This window comes from Vombatus ursinus, unplaced genomic scaffold (genome assembly GCF_900497805.2).
Source record: "Vombatus ursinus unplaced genomic scaffold, bare-nosed wombat genome assembly UNPS02014863.1, whole genome shotgun sequence".
Lineage (NCBI taxonomy): Eukaryota > Metazoa > Chordata > Mammalia > Diprotodontia > Vombatidae > Vombatus > Vombatus ursinus.
The window spans coordinates 11,943,153-11,957,470 of NW_020954641.1; the positions used below are offsets into that span (position 1 = coordinate 11,943,153).

General features: G+C 44.1%; 1 protein-coding gene across 3 annotated transcripts in view; it reads left to right on the plus strand.

Annotated features, from left to right (window-relative positions):
• Nucleotides 1-5,857: 5,857 nt before the first annotated feature.
• LOC114027723 (rho GTPase-activating protein 7-like) overlaps nt 5,858-14,318 on the plus strand; it is a 122,365-nt gene continuing 113,904 nt past the window's right edge. For 2 of the 3 annotated variants that reach the window (XM_027841814.1, XM_027841815.1), the window contains exon 1: nt 5,858-5,952. Coding sequence is in view for 1 of the 3 variants with exons in the window: in XM_027841811.1 (XP_027697612.1) it covers nt 10,983-11,127 (145 nt within the window). In the remaining 2 variants the exon portion in view is untranslated. Of the gene's footprint in view, nt 5,953-10,893; nt 11,128-14,318 lie in introns of those variants that run through there. The other variant, XM_027841811.1, reaches the window with a different exon arrangement.

Below are 14,318 nucleotides of genomic sequence, written 5' to 3' on the forward strand. Positions count from 1 at the left end.
CAGGAGAAGCAATGTTCAGGCCTTTTCCCTATTCATCTATAATATAGATTAGGATTCCCCTCCACCTCTTCAATTCCCTTTTCTTCTTTGTTTTTACCTTGTTGTCTTTCTATTTTTAAAGATATATACACATATATTTGCATTTGTACATATCTACAAATCTATACAGATATACATATGTATAAATAAATACAGATATATATATATTTGTATATATATGTATGTGTATATGTGTGTATGTGTGTGTGTGTGTGTATATATATATATATATATAATGTATCACTTTAAGGTTTGCAAAGCATTTTACAAATGTTATCATGATTAATCTTCACAACAACCCTGAGAGGTAGGTGCTATTATTATTCCCATTTTACAGATGAGGAAACTGAGGCAGACAGAGGTTAAGTGACTTGCCCAAGATCACACAGCTAGTAAGTATCTGATGCTAGATTTGAACTCAGGTCTTCCTGACTCCAGGCTCAGAGCTCTATTCACTGTGTCACCCAGCTGCCTCTGTCATAGAGATGATAATTGAACCCATAATGGCTGAGGAGACCACAAAGAGGGAGACTGTTGAAAGAAGAGGGCCCAGGAGAAAATCATGAGGTATGTCCAGTTAGGAGGCAGAACATGCATTGACGATCCAGGAATGGGAAATGAGAAGCGTGATCAGATAGGTAAGAGGAGAACCAATAAAGAGAAGTGTTATTAAAACCCAGAGAGAAGAGATGATCCAGGAGAAGTGGGTGGTCAGCAGGATCACGTGACACAGAGAGGTCAAAGTCAGATTTGAGAAGTTGGGAAATAAATAAGACAGGAAATGGAGGCAGGAGAATAGTCAGCCTTTTCTAGGAGTTTGGTTTTTTTTTTCTTTTTTCAGGCAATTGGGGTTAAGTGACTTGCCCAGGGTCACACAGCTAGTAAGTGTCAAGTGTTTGGTCTGAGGCCACATTTGAACTCAGGTCCTCCTGACTCCAGGGCCGGTGCTCTATCTACTGCGCCACCTAGCTACCCCAGGAGTTTGGTTGTAAAAGGAGAGATATAGGATGATAGCAGTGCAATGTTGGGAGTTTTTTTGAGGATGAGGCGACCAGGCCCGGGATTCTCTTCTTCCTCATCTCTAGCTTCCCATGCATCCCTCAAGTCCCAACTAAAATCCCACCTTGTAAAAGAAGCCTTTCCCTATTCCCCCTTAATGTGAGCGCCTTCTCTCTGTTGATTCTCTCTGCTTTATCCTGTTTAGTTCTTCTTTGTACATAGTTGTTTGCTATTCCCTGTGTGACCTCAGGCAAGGTCTTTTGCTACTAGATTGTGAGCTCCTTGGGGGAATAGGAGGCACCATTTTTGCCTTTCTTTCTATTCTCAATATTTAGTGCAATGCCTGGCACATAGTAGGTGCTAAAGAAATGCTTGTTGACTGACACACCTGTATTACCATTTAGGTACCTAAATGGATCCATGATTTCCTCAGTGTGGATATTCTCTCCAATGACACAATCATACAACTCATCCATACTTGTCCATCCTATGTGACTCTTGTCTATGCATTCCCATAAATCCACTGCAAGGGGTTCATTCACCATACTCAGGGCCTTCCTCCAGTTCTCCTGACATTCTGAGGGTACCAGTGGAGCACATGGATTATCCATTGGTTATCTCTTACTCCCACCAGGTGAGCAACCTATGTTATCTATGTCTCATAGGTGAGAGCCACAGAGCACTTAGAGCTTGGTCAGACACCAAAGACCAAGGCCATCCATTACATCCCAGGCCATCACCAGGCATCTTGATTTTTGTTTTGCCACTGGACTTTGATGACTCTGGAAGACAGGAAGAAAGAGAGAGAGAGAGAGGCTGACAACTGTGCAGCTCTGCCTTACTTCAATCCAATTCACACGCAAGTCAAGACATCACCCCATGATATCATTGGTCCTCTTCAAAACGAAGGATGAGCAACATTTTTGGTTCATTCATTTCCCTGATAATATCCATTACTCTTGTTTCTCAATGAAGTCCCTTACTTGTTATACACCACATTCTACTCAGACTTGCCATGTTCCACTCTTTCTCTCTTGGTATCCATTTTTAAATCTTTGGAGACTGAGTAATATTCCATCACTTACAATCCTACAACAACATCCATATAAATATTTTTCACATGTTTCGATTGTTTCACAAAGTCCTGTGGCTGGTGCTGGGAGGTGGTGGTGAGGTGGGAACAGAGGTACAAGATGAATAAAACACAGCCCCTGTCTTCAGGGAGATTATCTTTGGTCCAAGTCTTGCCTCTGTCACGTACCAGTTTTATGACCTTGGGTAAGTCACTTAAAAACAATTTCAAACTTTTTCAAATATACATAGATACTATTGTAATTAATAAAATACAAGCTCCTTTAAAAAGCTTTACTGAGAGAAACATATTGGCTTAGTGGTTAGATGGTCAGGAACACCTGGGTTCATGTCCTGCCTTTGATATATACTTTGAGGTATCTAATTATGTATCTATTGTAAATGGATATCTGTTTATAGATCTGTCTGTCCATCTGTATGCAAGTCACTTAATCTCTCAGTGCCTCTGACATTCCTCTGGGACTATAAATTGCAGAGGAAATGCTGCTTTGTATTGGTAGAGGGAGTTTCCATACTGAGAATTCCCTATACCAAGAAATCACAAATCTGGTATAAAATAGTAAAAATAAGTGAAAAGTGTTACTGAATTCATAGTAGCATTTTGTCATGATGTATTTTCTCTATCAACAGATGCTAATAGAATAAGTGCTATGTGAAGGTTCACAGATTTTTTTTACACTTAAAGGGGTCCCAAGAACTAGAAACAAAATGAGTGTCTGTCTGTTGGGAAATGGCTAAACAAATGGTGATAGATGAATGGAATTTCACTGTGCTGCAAGAAATGACCAATATGAGAGATTCAAAGAAAAATGGGAAAGTATATGTATTGATACAGAGAAGTCAGCAGAGTAAAGAAAACAATATACATAATGACTTCCACAACGTAAATAGAAACAACATTAAAATATAACAATACTGTGTAGTTGTAACTACCAAGATTGGACTTAAAAGATGAGTCAACACACTTTTCTCCTTTTGTCAAAAAGGACTATGGATATGGGCAATTACCTATGGTATGAGACATGGCCTTTGTGCTGGCTGGTTTTGATGAATTGTGTGATTTTTAATTTCATTTTTTTGTTACGAGAGAAAGATCTCTGAATTGGGGGGGTTGCATATTCAGAACTCAATGTTGTATAAATAAAAAGAAACATCAATAACACTTTTTTTTTAATGGAAGAGGGTCCTCAGACTCAAAAAGTTTGGTAAATACTATTGTTGTTCAATGATTTTTCAGTTGCATCCAACTCTTTGTGAACCAATTTGGAGTTTTCTTGGCAAAGATAATGGAGCAGTTTGCCATTTCCTTGTCCAGCTCATTTTACAGATGAGGAAACTGAGGCAAACATGGTTAAGTGACTTGTCCACAGTCACACAGCTAGTAAGTGACTGAGGCCAGATTTGAACTCAGGAAGATGAGTTTTCAACACTCTAGGCCCAGTGCTCTATCCACTGTATCACCTAGCTACCCCTTGCCACATAAAAATCCTGGTAGGAGAGAGTAGCACACAGTGGAATTTGCTCTAGCTTTATAATTCATTTGTTCATCCAATAAGCATTTATACCTCTTAAGGATGGCTTTGAATCCCACTTCCCCTTTTGGGATGGCCCTAGTACTTCCTGCCCAGATCAGCAAGCTGTGGACCTCAGTTCAAGTCCAACTTAAGTTTCCCTTAGCTCAGACAAGACCACTGAGAGAAATGATTCATATGAGGTGGAGGTGATTTTTGCTTATGCACCTATCAGCTTCTAACACTGTCCATGCGTGCTTCTTGAATGCCATGCATGCGAGAAAGCAAGGCTTCCTTCAGCCTTAGTTAGTCTTTCAGCAAGGAATGATAATCAGGATTTCACAGCTAATGTCCTATGATGAGGACCAATACAAAGAGAACTCCGCAGGAAGGGGATTGCTGACCCCAGGCCTTCTGAGGGTGACATGAGAATTCTTCTAAACTCATCAGGCATTTACTATTGAGCACCTACTGTGTGCCAGGCATGGTGATGATAAAAATATAGCCCAGAGCATCAGGAAGCTCACAGTTCCACTGAGGGAAAAATAGAGATTTGCTGGGGCCAAGTTTCACTTGCTTTGGGATTGTTAAATTTTCAGTGTGAGCATATATACCTCAGAAATCAGCAAATGCTACAAATCAGAGCTTGATTTATTGTTTTGTTGATTGTCTAGACCTTAGAAAGCGAGGGGGAAAATGTTACTAATGCAGATTGAACTTTAAAGTGCGTCATGAGTTCATTTTTTTTCCCCTGGAGAGCCAACTGTTAAACATTTACCAGCCTACCTTGCTGATCAGTTAATCAGTCAATTGTGGTTGTGGTTGTGTTTTGTCCCTCGATCTCAAAGAGGACCGGACATCAGGAAGATAATGCCATGACTTACAAGTGACTTGGGATTAAGTGAGGGAGGACTGTGCAAAGTCACCAGCCTCACTTTTTCCTCCAGAGCCATTTGGGTCCAGTGGCGAGATAACAGATCAGGACAGCTGGAGATGGCCCATCTCTTGGAAGAGGCACAAGGATTGAATCAAGGGTACATTTATCAAGCACCTATTGTACCACGTGTGGTGCTAAACCCTAAGGGATACAAAGAAAGACAAAGGGCAGTCCCTCCCTCAAGGAGCTTCCAATAGAACACGTAAACAGAAGCCAGGGGAAGGTGGGGAAGGGAAAGAACATTACCTGGTGAGGATGAAGAAGTCCTGAGACCAGGTGGGAAATGATGAGGTGTCTGTCCTCGGCCCCGCTCTTTAAATAGAGGATCTAGGAGGAGCTCTCCCGAGTCTACCCTTCTCCCACTCCCATCAGAGAGAGGGAGGGAGGGGCCCAAAAGGCAGAGGGATACTGAGGAGGTATGCATTTCAGAGCTGATTTGATCTTGCAGAAAGATGAGTTTCTGCAGACTATGGTGAAGGCTGGGGAGGAGCCAGGTGGAAAGTGATTAGGCAGCAGCCTGGGCCTCCCCCTTTCTCTACTTCCCCACCCCTTAAATAACATAATGCATCTGGGAGGAGCTCTTCAGTTTTCACCCTCCATCTTCTTATACACAAAGATAAACTAATAGCTAGAAGGAACCTTTGTGGTTTTGTTTTTTTTTCCTAGTTCCACCCCCCTCCTTTTACCTGTGCCTAGAAGGAATAAGTAACTTATTGACATCATGCTAGTAGTAATTGGTGTGGCCAGGATTCCAACTCTGGACCTCTGGGATTACAAACCAGAACTCTGGGATTCCAAACTTGACCCTTTCTTTGGCACTGAATACAGGGAACAATTTATTTTTTTTAATGCAAGGCAAAAAATAATAAATTGCCCCACAGATAGTAAATGCTATGGGCACCCTAGAAGGCCAAAGATTGGTGTTGCCTGAAATTGTTTGGGCAGGCTTCCCAGAGAAGGTGAGTGTTGGAGACTGAGGAGGGTTACGATGCTCAGAACTCTTTGGGACAACCAGACTAATTGTTTGCTGCCTTTGGCAAAATTGATACCATCTGTACTGCAGAACACCAGCCAGGCTCCAACCCAGCCAGGAATGTTTGCTCTGGACTTGACTTTTATTCACCTGACCCCTGGCCAACCAGTTACCTGAGCTGGAGAAGCCCAGTAGGAATCCTGGCATTTATATCTGAGATAGGAGTGCTGTACAAATAAGGTCATTTTGAGTTTCAGCCTAACGTGAGAGGAGGAGAGAGGCATCTCAAAACAGCTTAGGATCACTAGTTTGCCTCTGGCCATGACTCAACACCTTTCATAGGTGACTTGGTTGAGGGGCTAGCAGATGGACACTCTGAAATGCATCACGAGTTTTTGGTGGTAAGTAAATTAACCTTCCATATTTCATTTGACCCCATCTACCATCGGTACTGGTTTGTATTCCCCAGGTTGGGCAGGGAAGAAGCTGTCTTCAATTAAAAAAAAATTAGCTGAAGGTAATTCACCAAGCAGAGAACCCCCTGCCCCACCTTGATGTTTTACCCTCCCCCTAGATAACTAGAAGATGATGAAACTTGACAAAATGGAGTAAATTCTCAAATGACAAAAGAGTTTATTTATGAGGAGGGGCCCAGAGCACTCTTAGGTGCATGTCCGGGGAGGTGACTGTGTCCCCTATCCCATCTCTAGCATATGAGAGGCGGGGTGGAGGGGGGAGGGCGGCAGAATGCCAGTGCTCTCATGGAAAATCTAGACCTCTTGCCGATAAAAGGCTGGAGCCAATTCCCCAGGCTCCACACAGCTGATGTCACTCAATTGTGTCTTCTGATCATGCCCACCCATTTTCCCCCACTCCAGCTGGCTTGTGTCACGGGAAACACCAAGCTGCAGCGAGTCTGGTTTCCACACACTTGGACTCATCTTATCATGTGTGAGACAGAGCACAAGTACTCCAAATTTTACATTAGAAAGTTGGAGGAGGGCTAGGTCTCCTTCTTAGTTGCTGTCTTCCCCCACCACCCCGTTCCTCTCCCCACACCTCGGCATATGGGATGGATTAGTTGATAATCTAGTTCCTTTCCTTGATTTATTTATTTCTCACCGATATTTCATGACATGGCCCTGTTTTAGCCCAACAGTTTGTTTACAATGGAAGCAGGACAATGGCTTTGTGGGAATCCATGAATCCTTTCCAGAACAAATAATTCGTGGTCTGGGGACCTGCACTATGGAGATATTGGAATCTGGGCTGAATAACACTGCTGAGTAGTTAAGAATTAGTTTCATTTTTGCATCCTTGCCTTTTCGGCTCACAGCTGTAACCCTGCCCCCTTCTTGCCCCTGCTCCCCCCACCCTTGCCCCCACACAGGATTTCCCTTACAGAGTTTACTCTGGAAAGACAAGGCTAACACTTGCTCCCACTCAACCTAAAGTTTCACCCTTGGTCTTCTCACTGCCCCTTCTGGGAAAAATTCCTAATGGAACTTCAGCATTCCTTCCCTACTTGGGCCCCACTCTCACCCCCACTTGGCCCCGAGTAAACAGTTCTTTCCCTTTCAGCAGCTGGAGAAACCAAAGGGCCAAGGAGGTTTTGTGAGTCAGCTTAAGGGTACAGAGAGGCAGGAAGACATGTGGCCAGTGATTCATTGCTTTGAGCCTCCAACCCCAACATGTGATTCCATTGATGAGTGGCTTCAAGGGAAGAGATTCAACTATGTCAGGTGCAAAGGCATTATAGTATAGCTAGGGGCAGCAAGGTGGTCCAGTGGGTAGAGCATTGAGCCTGGAGTCAGGATAGACCTGAGTTCAGATTCAACCAGACACTTCCTAGCTGTGTGACCCTGGGCAAGTCACTTAAAATCTGCCTCAATTTTCTCATCTGTAAAATGAGAATGATGATAGGACCTACTTTCCAGGATTGTTGTGAGGATCAAATGAGATAATAATGGCAAAGCACTTAGCATAGTGCCTGGAACATAATATATATAGTCTCTCATTCTCTCTGTCTCTCTGTCTCTCTCTCTCTCCCCCCTCCCCCCTCCCTCTCTCTCTCCCTACCTCCCTCCCTCTCCCCCTCCCCCTCTCTTCCTGTCTCTCCCCTTCTCCTTCCCTCTCTCCCTTGATCTCTCCCTCGCTCTCTCCCTCACTCTCCAAATATACATCTATGTTACTGTTATTGTCATAATTATCATCATAGGGGAAAGAGTACCAGTTATCTAAAGAAAAAGGACCTGGGGGACTAGGAATCTGGAAACCTGGGTTCTAGTCTCAGCTTCCCCTGTAAAGCACTGAGCAGATCACATCATTTGTCTCAGCCTGTTTCCTCATCTGTAAAATAGAAATAATATCTCCCATACCCTTACAGGATTGTGGGGGAAGATAAAATGATACGATAGAGGGGAGAGTGCTTAGAAAAGTTTAATGTCATATAAATTCAAGACTGGCATGTTACTTCAGGCATAGGTAGGACTAGATGACTTCTGAGGCCCATGTGATTGAGAGATTCTAATTTTTTCTTTAAAATATTACTGTTGTTTCTTGGGGGTGCCCCTAACTTCTCCAGAAAAGACCCAGCGTGCCAAGTGAGTGGTTTGTCTTATCAGAAGTAGCTCAATTAGTTACCTAAAATTTCGGGGTCCCAGCTGTTCCATTTTAGGGCCATGTTTGAGGGGGAGAAAGTAGAAAAGGGTCCCTGTGTTTTTCAATGCAATTTATTCAATGACATGTATTATCTACTATATATAAAACACTATCTTTGATGTTGAGAATACACAGACAAAAAGGAAGAGTCCTGCCTTTAAGGCAACAACAATTTTGTTGTTGTTCGTCCTTTGTTGTTGAAGATGACCAATGACATCATGGGGTGAGGTCTTGATTTTTGAGTGAATTGGATGTAAGTGAGGCAGAGTAGCACAAAGTCATCAGCCTCACTGTCTCTTCCTGAGTCATCAAAGTCCAGTAGCAGGCAAAAGTCAAGACAACTGGTGATGGCCCAGGATGCAGTGCATGAATTTGGTGTCTTCCATTTCTGACCAGGCTCTAAGTGCTTCCCTAAGGAAGTTTGTTATCTATGTGAAGCCTTTCAGGCTCTCCCAGACCATGAAATCTACATTATAAAAGAAGATCGGGATTCTAGGTGGTAGAAGTGAAGAGGCAGTGCATTCCAGGCATGGGGGATTGTGCAAAGACGTTAAGATGGGAGACAGAGTACAGTGTATGAAAAAAATAAGAGAAGGCCAGTTTGGTTGGATTACAGAGTTCTGGATAGGGAGTAATGTCCAATGAGTTGGGAAAGATGGTTAAGGCCAAGTAATGAAAGACTTTAAAAGCTAAACAGAAAGGTTTATGTTTTATCCTAGAGGTATCGAACTTAGGGGCAAATATCTTGCAACTGCCAGCAACGGTCATAAAAGAAGAGTTGTTTCTCGAGATATGTATAGATATATATAGATATAGATATATGGATATATATATTTCTAGATCTTTTTCACTTTAACTGCTATTAAGTCATATCGCCTCATTCTATATTTGATTATTGGAACCTAAGCACCTGACTTCACTTTTATCCATAAAGTTTTACCTCATTGTTTTCAGATCATTAAGATCATTTAAAATCCCAATTCTGTCTGTGAAGCATTACCTGTCATCTGCAAATTCCCTGCAGGGTTGACTGCCACTTCAGGGAGGTTCTAACCCTGACAAGGAAAGACAAGGAAGGGTTTTATGTCAACAGGAATTCCTGTTGCTATGTTACCCATCCTTTAAGGCCCAGTTCACATGCTGCCCCTTCCACCAAGCCTTCCTTGATCCTCCCCTAGTGGGAAGTGAGCTCCCCCTAGATGTTCAGTTTAAGCTAACAGTATGCTATGACTAGAAAACAAACAAATAACTAAAATGATCTAGGCTGAATTGTTAATAGAAGCCTGTTGTTCAGGAGAAAAGTAACAGTGCTATCGTACTGTAGTCTGTGTTCATCAGACCACATCTAGACACTTTATTTTAAAAAAGGACGTTGATCATTTGGAACAGGATCATAGGTTGAGAGCTATAAGGGATTTATCTTGCAGGCCACCTAAATTCAACGCTCTCATTTTACAGATGAGGAAACTGAGGCCCAGGGAGGTTAAGTGACTTGTCTAAAGTCATTCAGGCAACGAATATCAAAGGTAGGACTTGAACTTGGGTCTTCTCACTCCAAAGCCAGTGTGTTTTCCATTATACCACACTGTTTCCCATTACATCCAGAACTGGGGACCAGGATAATGAAGGGTATGGAAACCATGTCATATTTGGAATGGTTGAAGGAAGGGAGGATGTTCTGCCCTAGAAAAGAAAAAAAATTAGGGGATACATGAGAGCAGACCCAAATGTTTGAAATTCTTTCATGTGAAAGAGAGCTTGGATGTGTTCTGTAACACTCCAGAGAGAGGAACTGGGGCCAGAGCATAGAAGTCACAGATCAGTGTAGGACCATTCTAACTTTTGAGCTTTCCAACAATGAAATAAGCTGCCTTGGGAGATAGTGAGCCCCTTGCTGCTGAACCAAGGCCCAAGAAGGGCCTGAATGTGAGAATGTTCTCTATTTGTAAAGCACTATGTAACTTTAAACTGTGAATATTACCATGTGTAGCAGCCGTGTGTAGAACTGGGTTGGAGGAGGGAGACAGACAAAGGTGGGCGATTAAGCCAGTGTTGCCGTAGAGGGCCCAGTCAAGAGTGGTGACAGTAGGAATAGAGAATTCAATTCAACAAGGGTGAGAAGAAGTAATTGATGAATATATCTGGGGTCTTAGAGGAATAATACAGAAGGAGAGGACCCCTTAAAATCAGAAGAAATAGAAGTGAGGAACGCTTTTTGTTCCTGACTCCCACAAATCCTGCAAGTAAATCAAATTACAGAAGTATCCATGAGCAATGGAAAAGTGAACAGATGAGAAATGAGTAGGTAAAGAGCTGAGGAGCTGATTAAGTAAAGGAGGAGGGCCTTGGAGGAGATGGCATGTGTGTGTGTGTGTGTGTTGGAGAGGAGTGGTTTCACAGAGCAGTCACCCCTTTCCCCCAAGAAATACTGTCCTGGGGATCCCCACTCATCTGTTCTGCATAGGGGCATGAAGGATTGGCTTGTTGACACAGGGTACAGTGTGTACTCCGGGGCTTTGAGACCCAAGTGGGCAGCCACTTCCTTCTCAGCTCAGCCTGACCTCAGCAGTTTGGAAGGAGTTGCTCTCTCACTCCCTCATTCTCTCTCCCCAAAAGGGGTGTTAACTAATCGTATGCAGACATCTCCTCCAGAGCCTCGCACACCATCCAGCTGGAAAGGAGGGAGTCAGGAGTGCAGGACTGGGACAGGGGGAGTTTCTCTGAGAGAATCAGGGCTTCCTTCTATCCTTACCCCCCACCCCTTCCCTGGATGGAGTTCCGCTGGGCTAGAGGGGCTGGGGTGGGTGTGCCGGGACCCTCTCGGCTCCGGAGAGCCTTCAGTGAGCATGTCAAGGATTCTACCAGCAGAGCCTGGGAGGTGTTCTGGAAGAGGGCAAGGGAGCGGAGGTTAACAGGTTAGTCTGGTGGTCAGTGGGGGTTGGGGGGGAGGTCTTCCCTATAGGATATTCAGAGATCTGAGTGGCTTATGGTCTCTTGAGGCCCAACCTGGGTCCCTCCACATAGGAGGGAAATGCAGCACCCCACAGACCTGTTGGACACATTCTCTAATCCTAACACCAGATTGCAATGCTCTTATCTTTCAGAACTAAAATTCTAGAGGAAGCTCAGGAAGCAGATAACTTTAGCCTGGGTGAGCAGATGGGCAAAAGGAATTTGCCTTGATATGAGTGGGATGGGCAAAGTAGTAGAGAGCATGTTTAGCATTTGGAAATAGGAAAGAGACAGCTTCTCAAGCCAACCGGGATGTTCCTTAGGAGCCCAAACCCTGGACTGGGAGAGGGTTTTAGCCTAGGACTGGCAGTGTGGGGTAGCAGAAGGAGTACTGGGTAGAGAGTCAGAAGACTTAGCTTTAAGATCCAGCTTTGCTGCTTGCTACCCTAGGTGACCTCAGGCCAATCACTTAAACTCCCTGGGCTTCAGTCTCCAGAACAGGTTGGACGTGATGGCCTGTGAATTCTCTACCCTCTGGCTCTGGCCTGTGACTCAAGTACCTGCTGTTCCTTCTTCTCTCCCACTCTCGGTAAAGAGAAAAGGAGGCTCAGTTCCCTGGCAGGCACCCTGGGGGTGTTGGGCCAACACGGTGGGCCAAAGACTGAACAGGCAGGCAGCAGAGGGCCGTGAGAGAGTCGGGGCTCAGGTTCCTCCTGCTACCCTCCTTCTGGAACTTGGAGGAGGCTGGAGAGGTTATATAATGTGCAGTGCGTTGACCCTCCAGGCCAGACGTCAGAGTGTGGTCCCTGGGCCTCTCTATCCGGGAAGGATACCTGGCTGGCCCCGGACGGTTGCTACAACAAAACCTAGAAACAAAACGTAAGCAGAGCAAGATTGAGAGCCCAGGGACCGCATTCCACTCTCTGCAGGCCAGCCGGCCAGTGGCCTTGCCGCTGTCAGAGATGGAAAGTCTGTGCAGGGAGAAGGGGTTGGGGCCCCTCTCAAGAGCATAACGTGGCTGCGTCACCCACGACGATGTACAGGCCCCGAAAGGCTTTGCCCAGATGGCGTAAATTGTAAGATCAACATTTGCAAGGCAGCCAATGGATCCAACGAATCCTTCTCCTCCTGTCTCACTGTTTAGAACAGTGCTGTCAGGCACATGGCATGTTCTCCACAAGTAAGAGAACTTCCTAGTTTGGCCTCTGGCCTAATTTCCTAAAGCCAGCTCTTACTATCAGGAAGTTCTCCTCTAAATCTAACCTAAGTCTGTGTGTGATTGCAGGTTATTAGTGTAGTTGCCCCTTTCCTACCTTTCCAGTCATATACTTTGCCCTTCTCCACATATTCTGTGACCCAGTGACACTGGCCCTCTTGTTATGCCTCGAACACTGCCTCCATCTCCCCAATCTGAGAGTTTTCACTGACTGTCCCCCATAACTGTAATCCCCCATTTCTTCATCTCTTGTCCCTCAGCTTTTCTGGCTTTCTTCAAATCCCAGTTTAAAGTCCCACCTCCTATCCTTTCCCAATCCCTCTGAGACTTACCCCTAATTATCCTGTCTTAGGAAGTTTTCCTACCAAGTCTAAATCTGCCTCCCTGCAACTTACACTCATTGATCCTAGTTTTCTCCTCTGGGACCAAGTGGGAAAAAAGAATCTAATCCCTTTTCCACATGCTAGCCCATTAGCTTCAATGCTTGGAGATTGCTATCAGTTCCCTGCTGAGCCTTCTCTTCTCCAGGATAAACACTCCCAGTTCCTTCAGCCATACTCATATGACATGTTCTCAAGACCCTCTCCCATCCTTCTTGTCCTCCTTTGGACTCATCATCTTCATGATACCCTTCCTAAAATGTGGTGTTCTAAACTGAACACCATATTCTAGAAGTGTTCTGGCTAGGGTAGAAGACAGCAGGACTGTCACCTCTCGGGTCCTGGAAACTATGTCTCTCACTCAGATAGATAGCATTAGCTTTTTTGGATGCTATATTGCACTGCTGACTCATATTAAACTTATAGTTAACTAACATTCCCAGTTTTTTTTTTTCAAATGAACGTCTATCTAGCCATGCCCCCCTTATCTTATAATTGTTAATTGACTTTTTGAACCCAAGTGTACACATTTACATCTGCCCCTATTACATTTCCTCTTCTGAGATTCAACTCAACATTCTAGGCTTTGGCTTTTTTTTTTTTTTTTCTGGAATCCTGTCTTCTGGTGTGATAGCACTTCCTCCCAGTTTGGTGCAAATTTGTATAAATGTGGCACATGCAAATTTGATAAGCATATCATCTGTGGTTTTATTGAGGTAGTCGAAAAAATTGTTAAATAGCATAGAGCCCACTTGAATATCTTGGGTTCTCCCCCAGACATCTCCTTCAAGTTGATTAATGGATATTCTTTGGGTCCAGCTATTTAGCCAGCTCTGTATCCAACTAGCTGTCATCTTAGCTAGCCAATATCTCCATCTTTTCCATAAGAACAGCAACTTTTAGTTGGAGAGAGTATTCTGCTTTTATCTCTGAGGTCTTCCTGGTTGCTTGGGGATTATTGGCACAGCAGGTGGTGGAGAGATTGGATTAGGGTCCTCCTCCCTGCCATCTCCCCAGACACAGAAGTTGTGGCTTTAAAAAAGGAAATAATGTCAACGTGTAAGATGACTGTCCGTGGGATTAGCTTGCATAGGCACCACCAGGTCCCTTGAAATCCAACAGATTTCCGTGGCCAAGGCTGTAGTAGGTAGTTACTTCTTGACAATACACCTGGGAGATGCTATTCTAGCTACAAAGAGAATTGGGAGTTGGGGTGGGAAGAGTAGTGGGAAGGACAAAGCTTTTGGGTGGTTTTGCTTTGGTCCCAGCCTGGGGACCATAGTATCCATTATGCTTTCCAGTGTTGTATAGTCAAATAAGGATATTCAAATTCTCAAATAGGATCTATGATCTATCAATTAATCAACAGGCTTTTCTCTGGTGTCTACTATGTGCCAGGCCCAGTGCTAGGTGTTTGGAGTTACATGGACAAAAACCAAAACAATCCCTATTCTCCTGTAGCTCACATTCTGTTGCTCATCTCCATGTTGCAGATTGTGACCCTTCCAGGCCAGCCCATTCTTTGAGAGTCTTGGATACCTCTTCCCCTAAGTTTGCT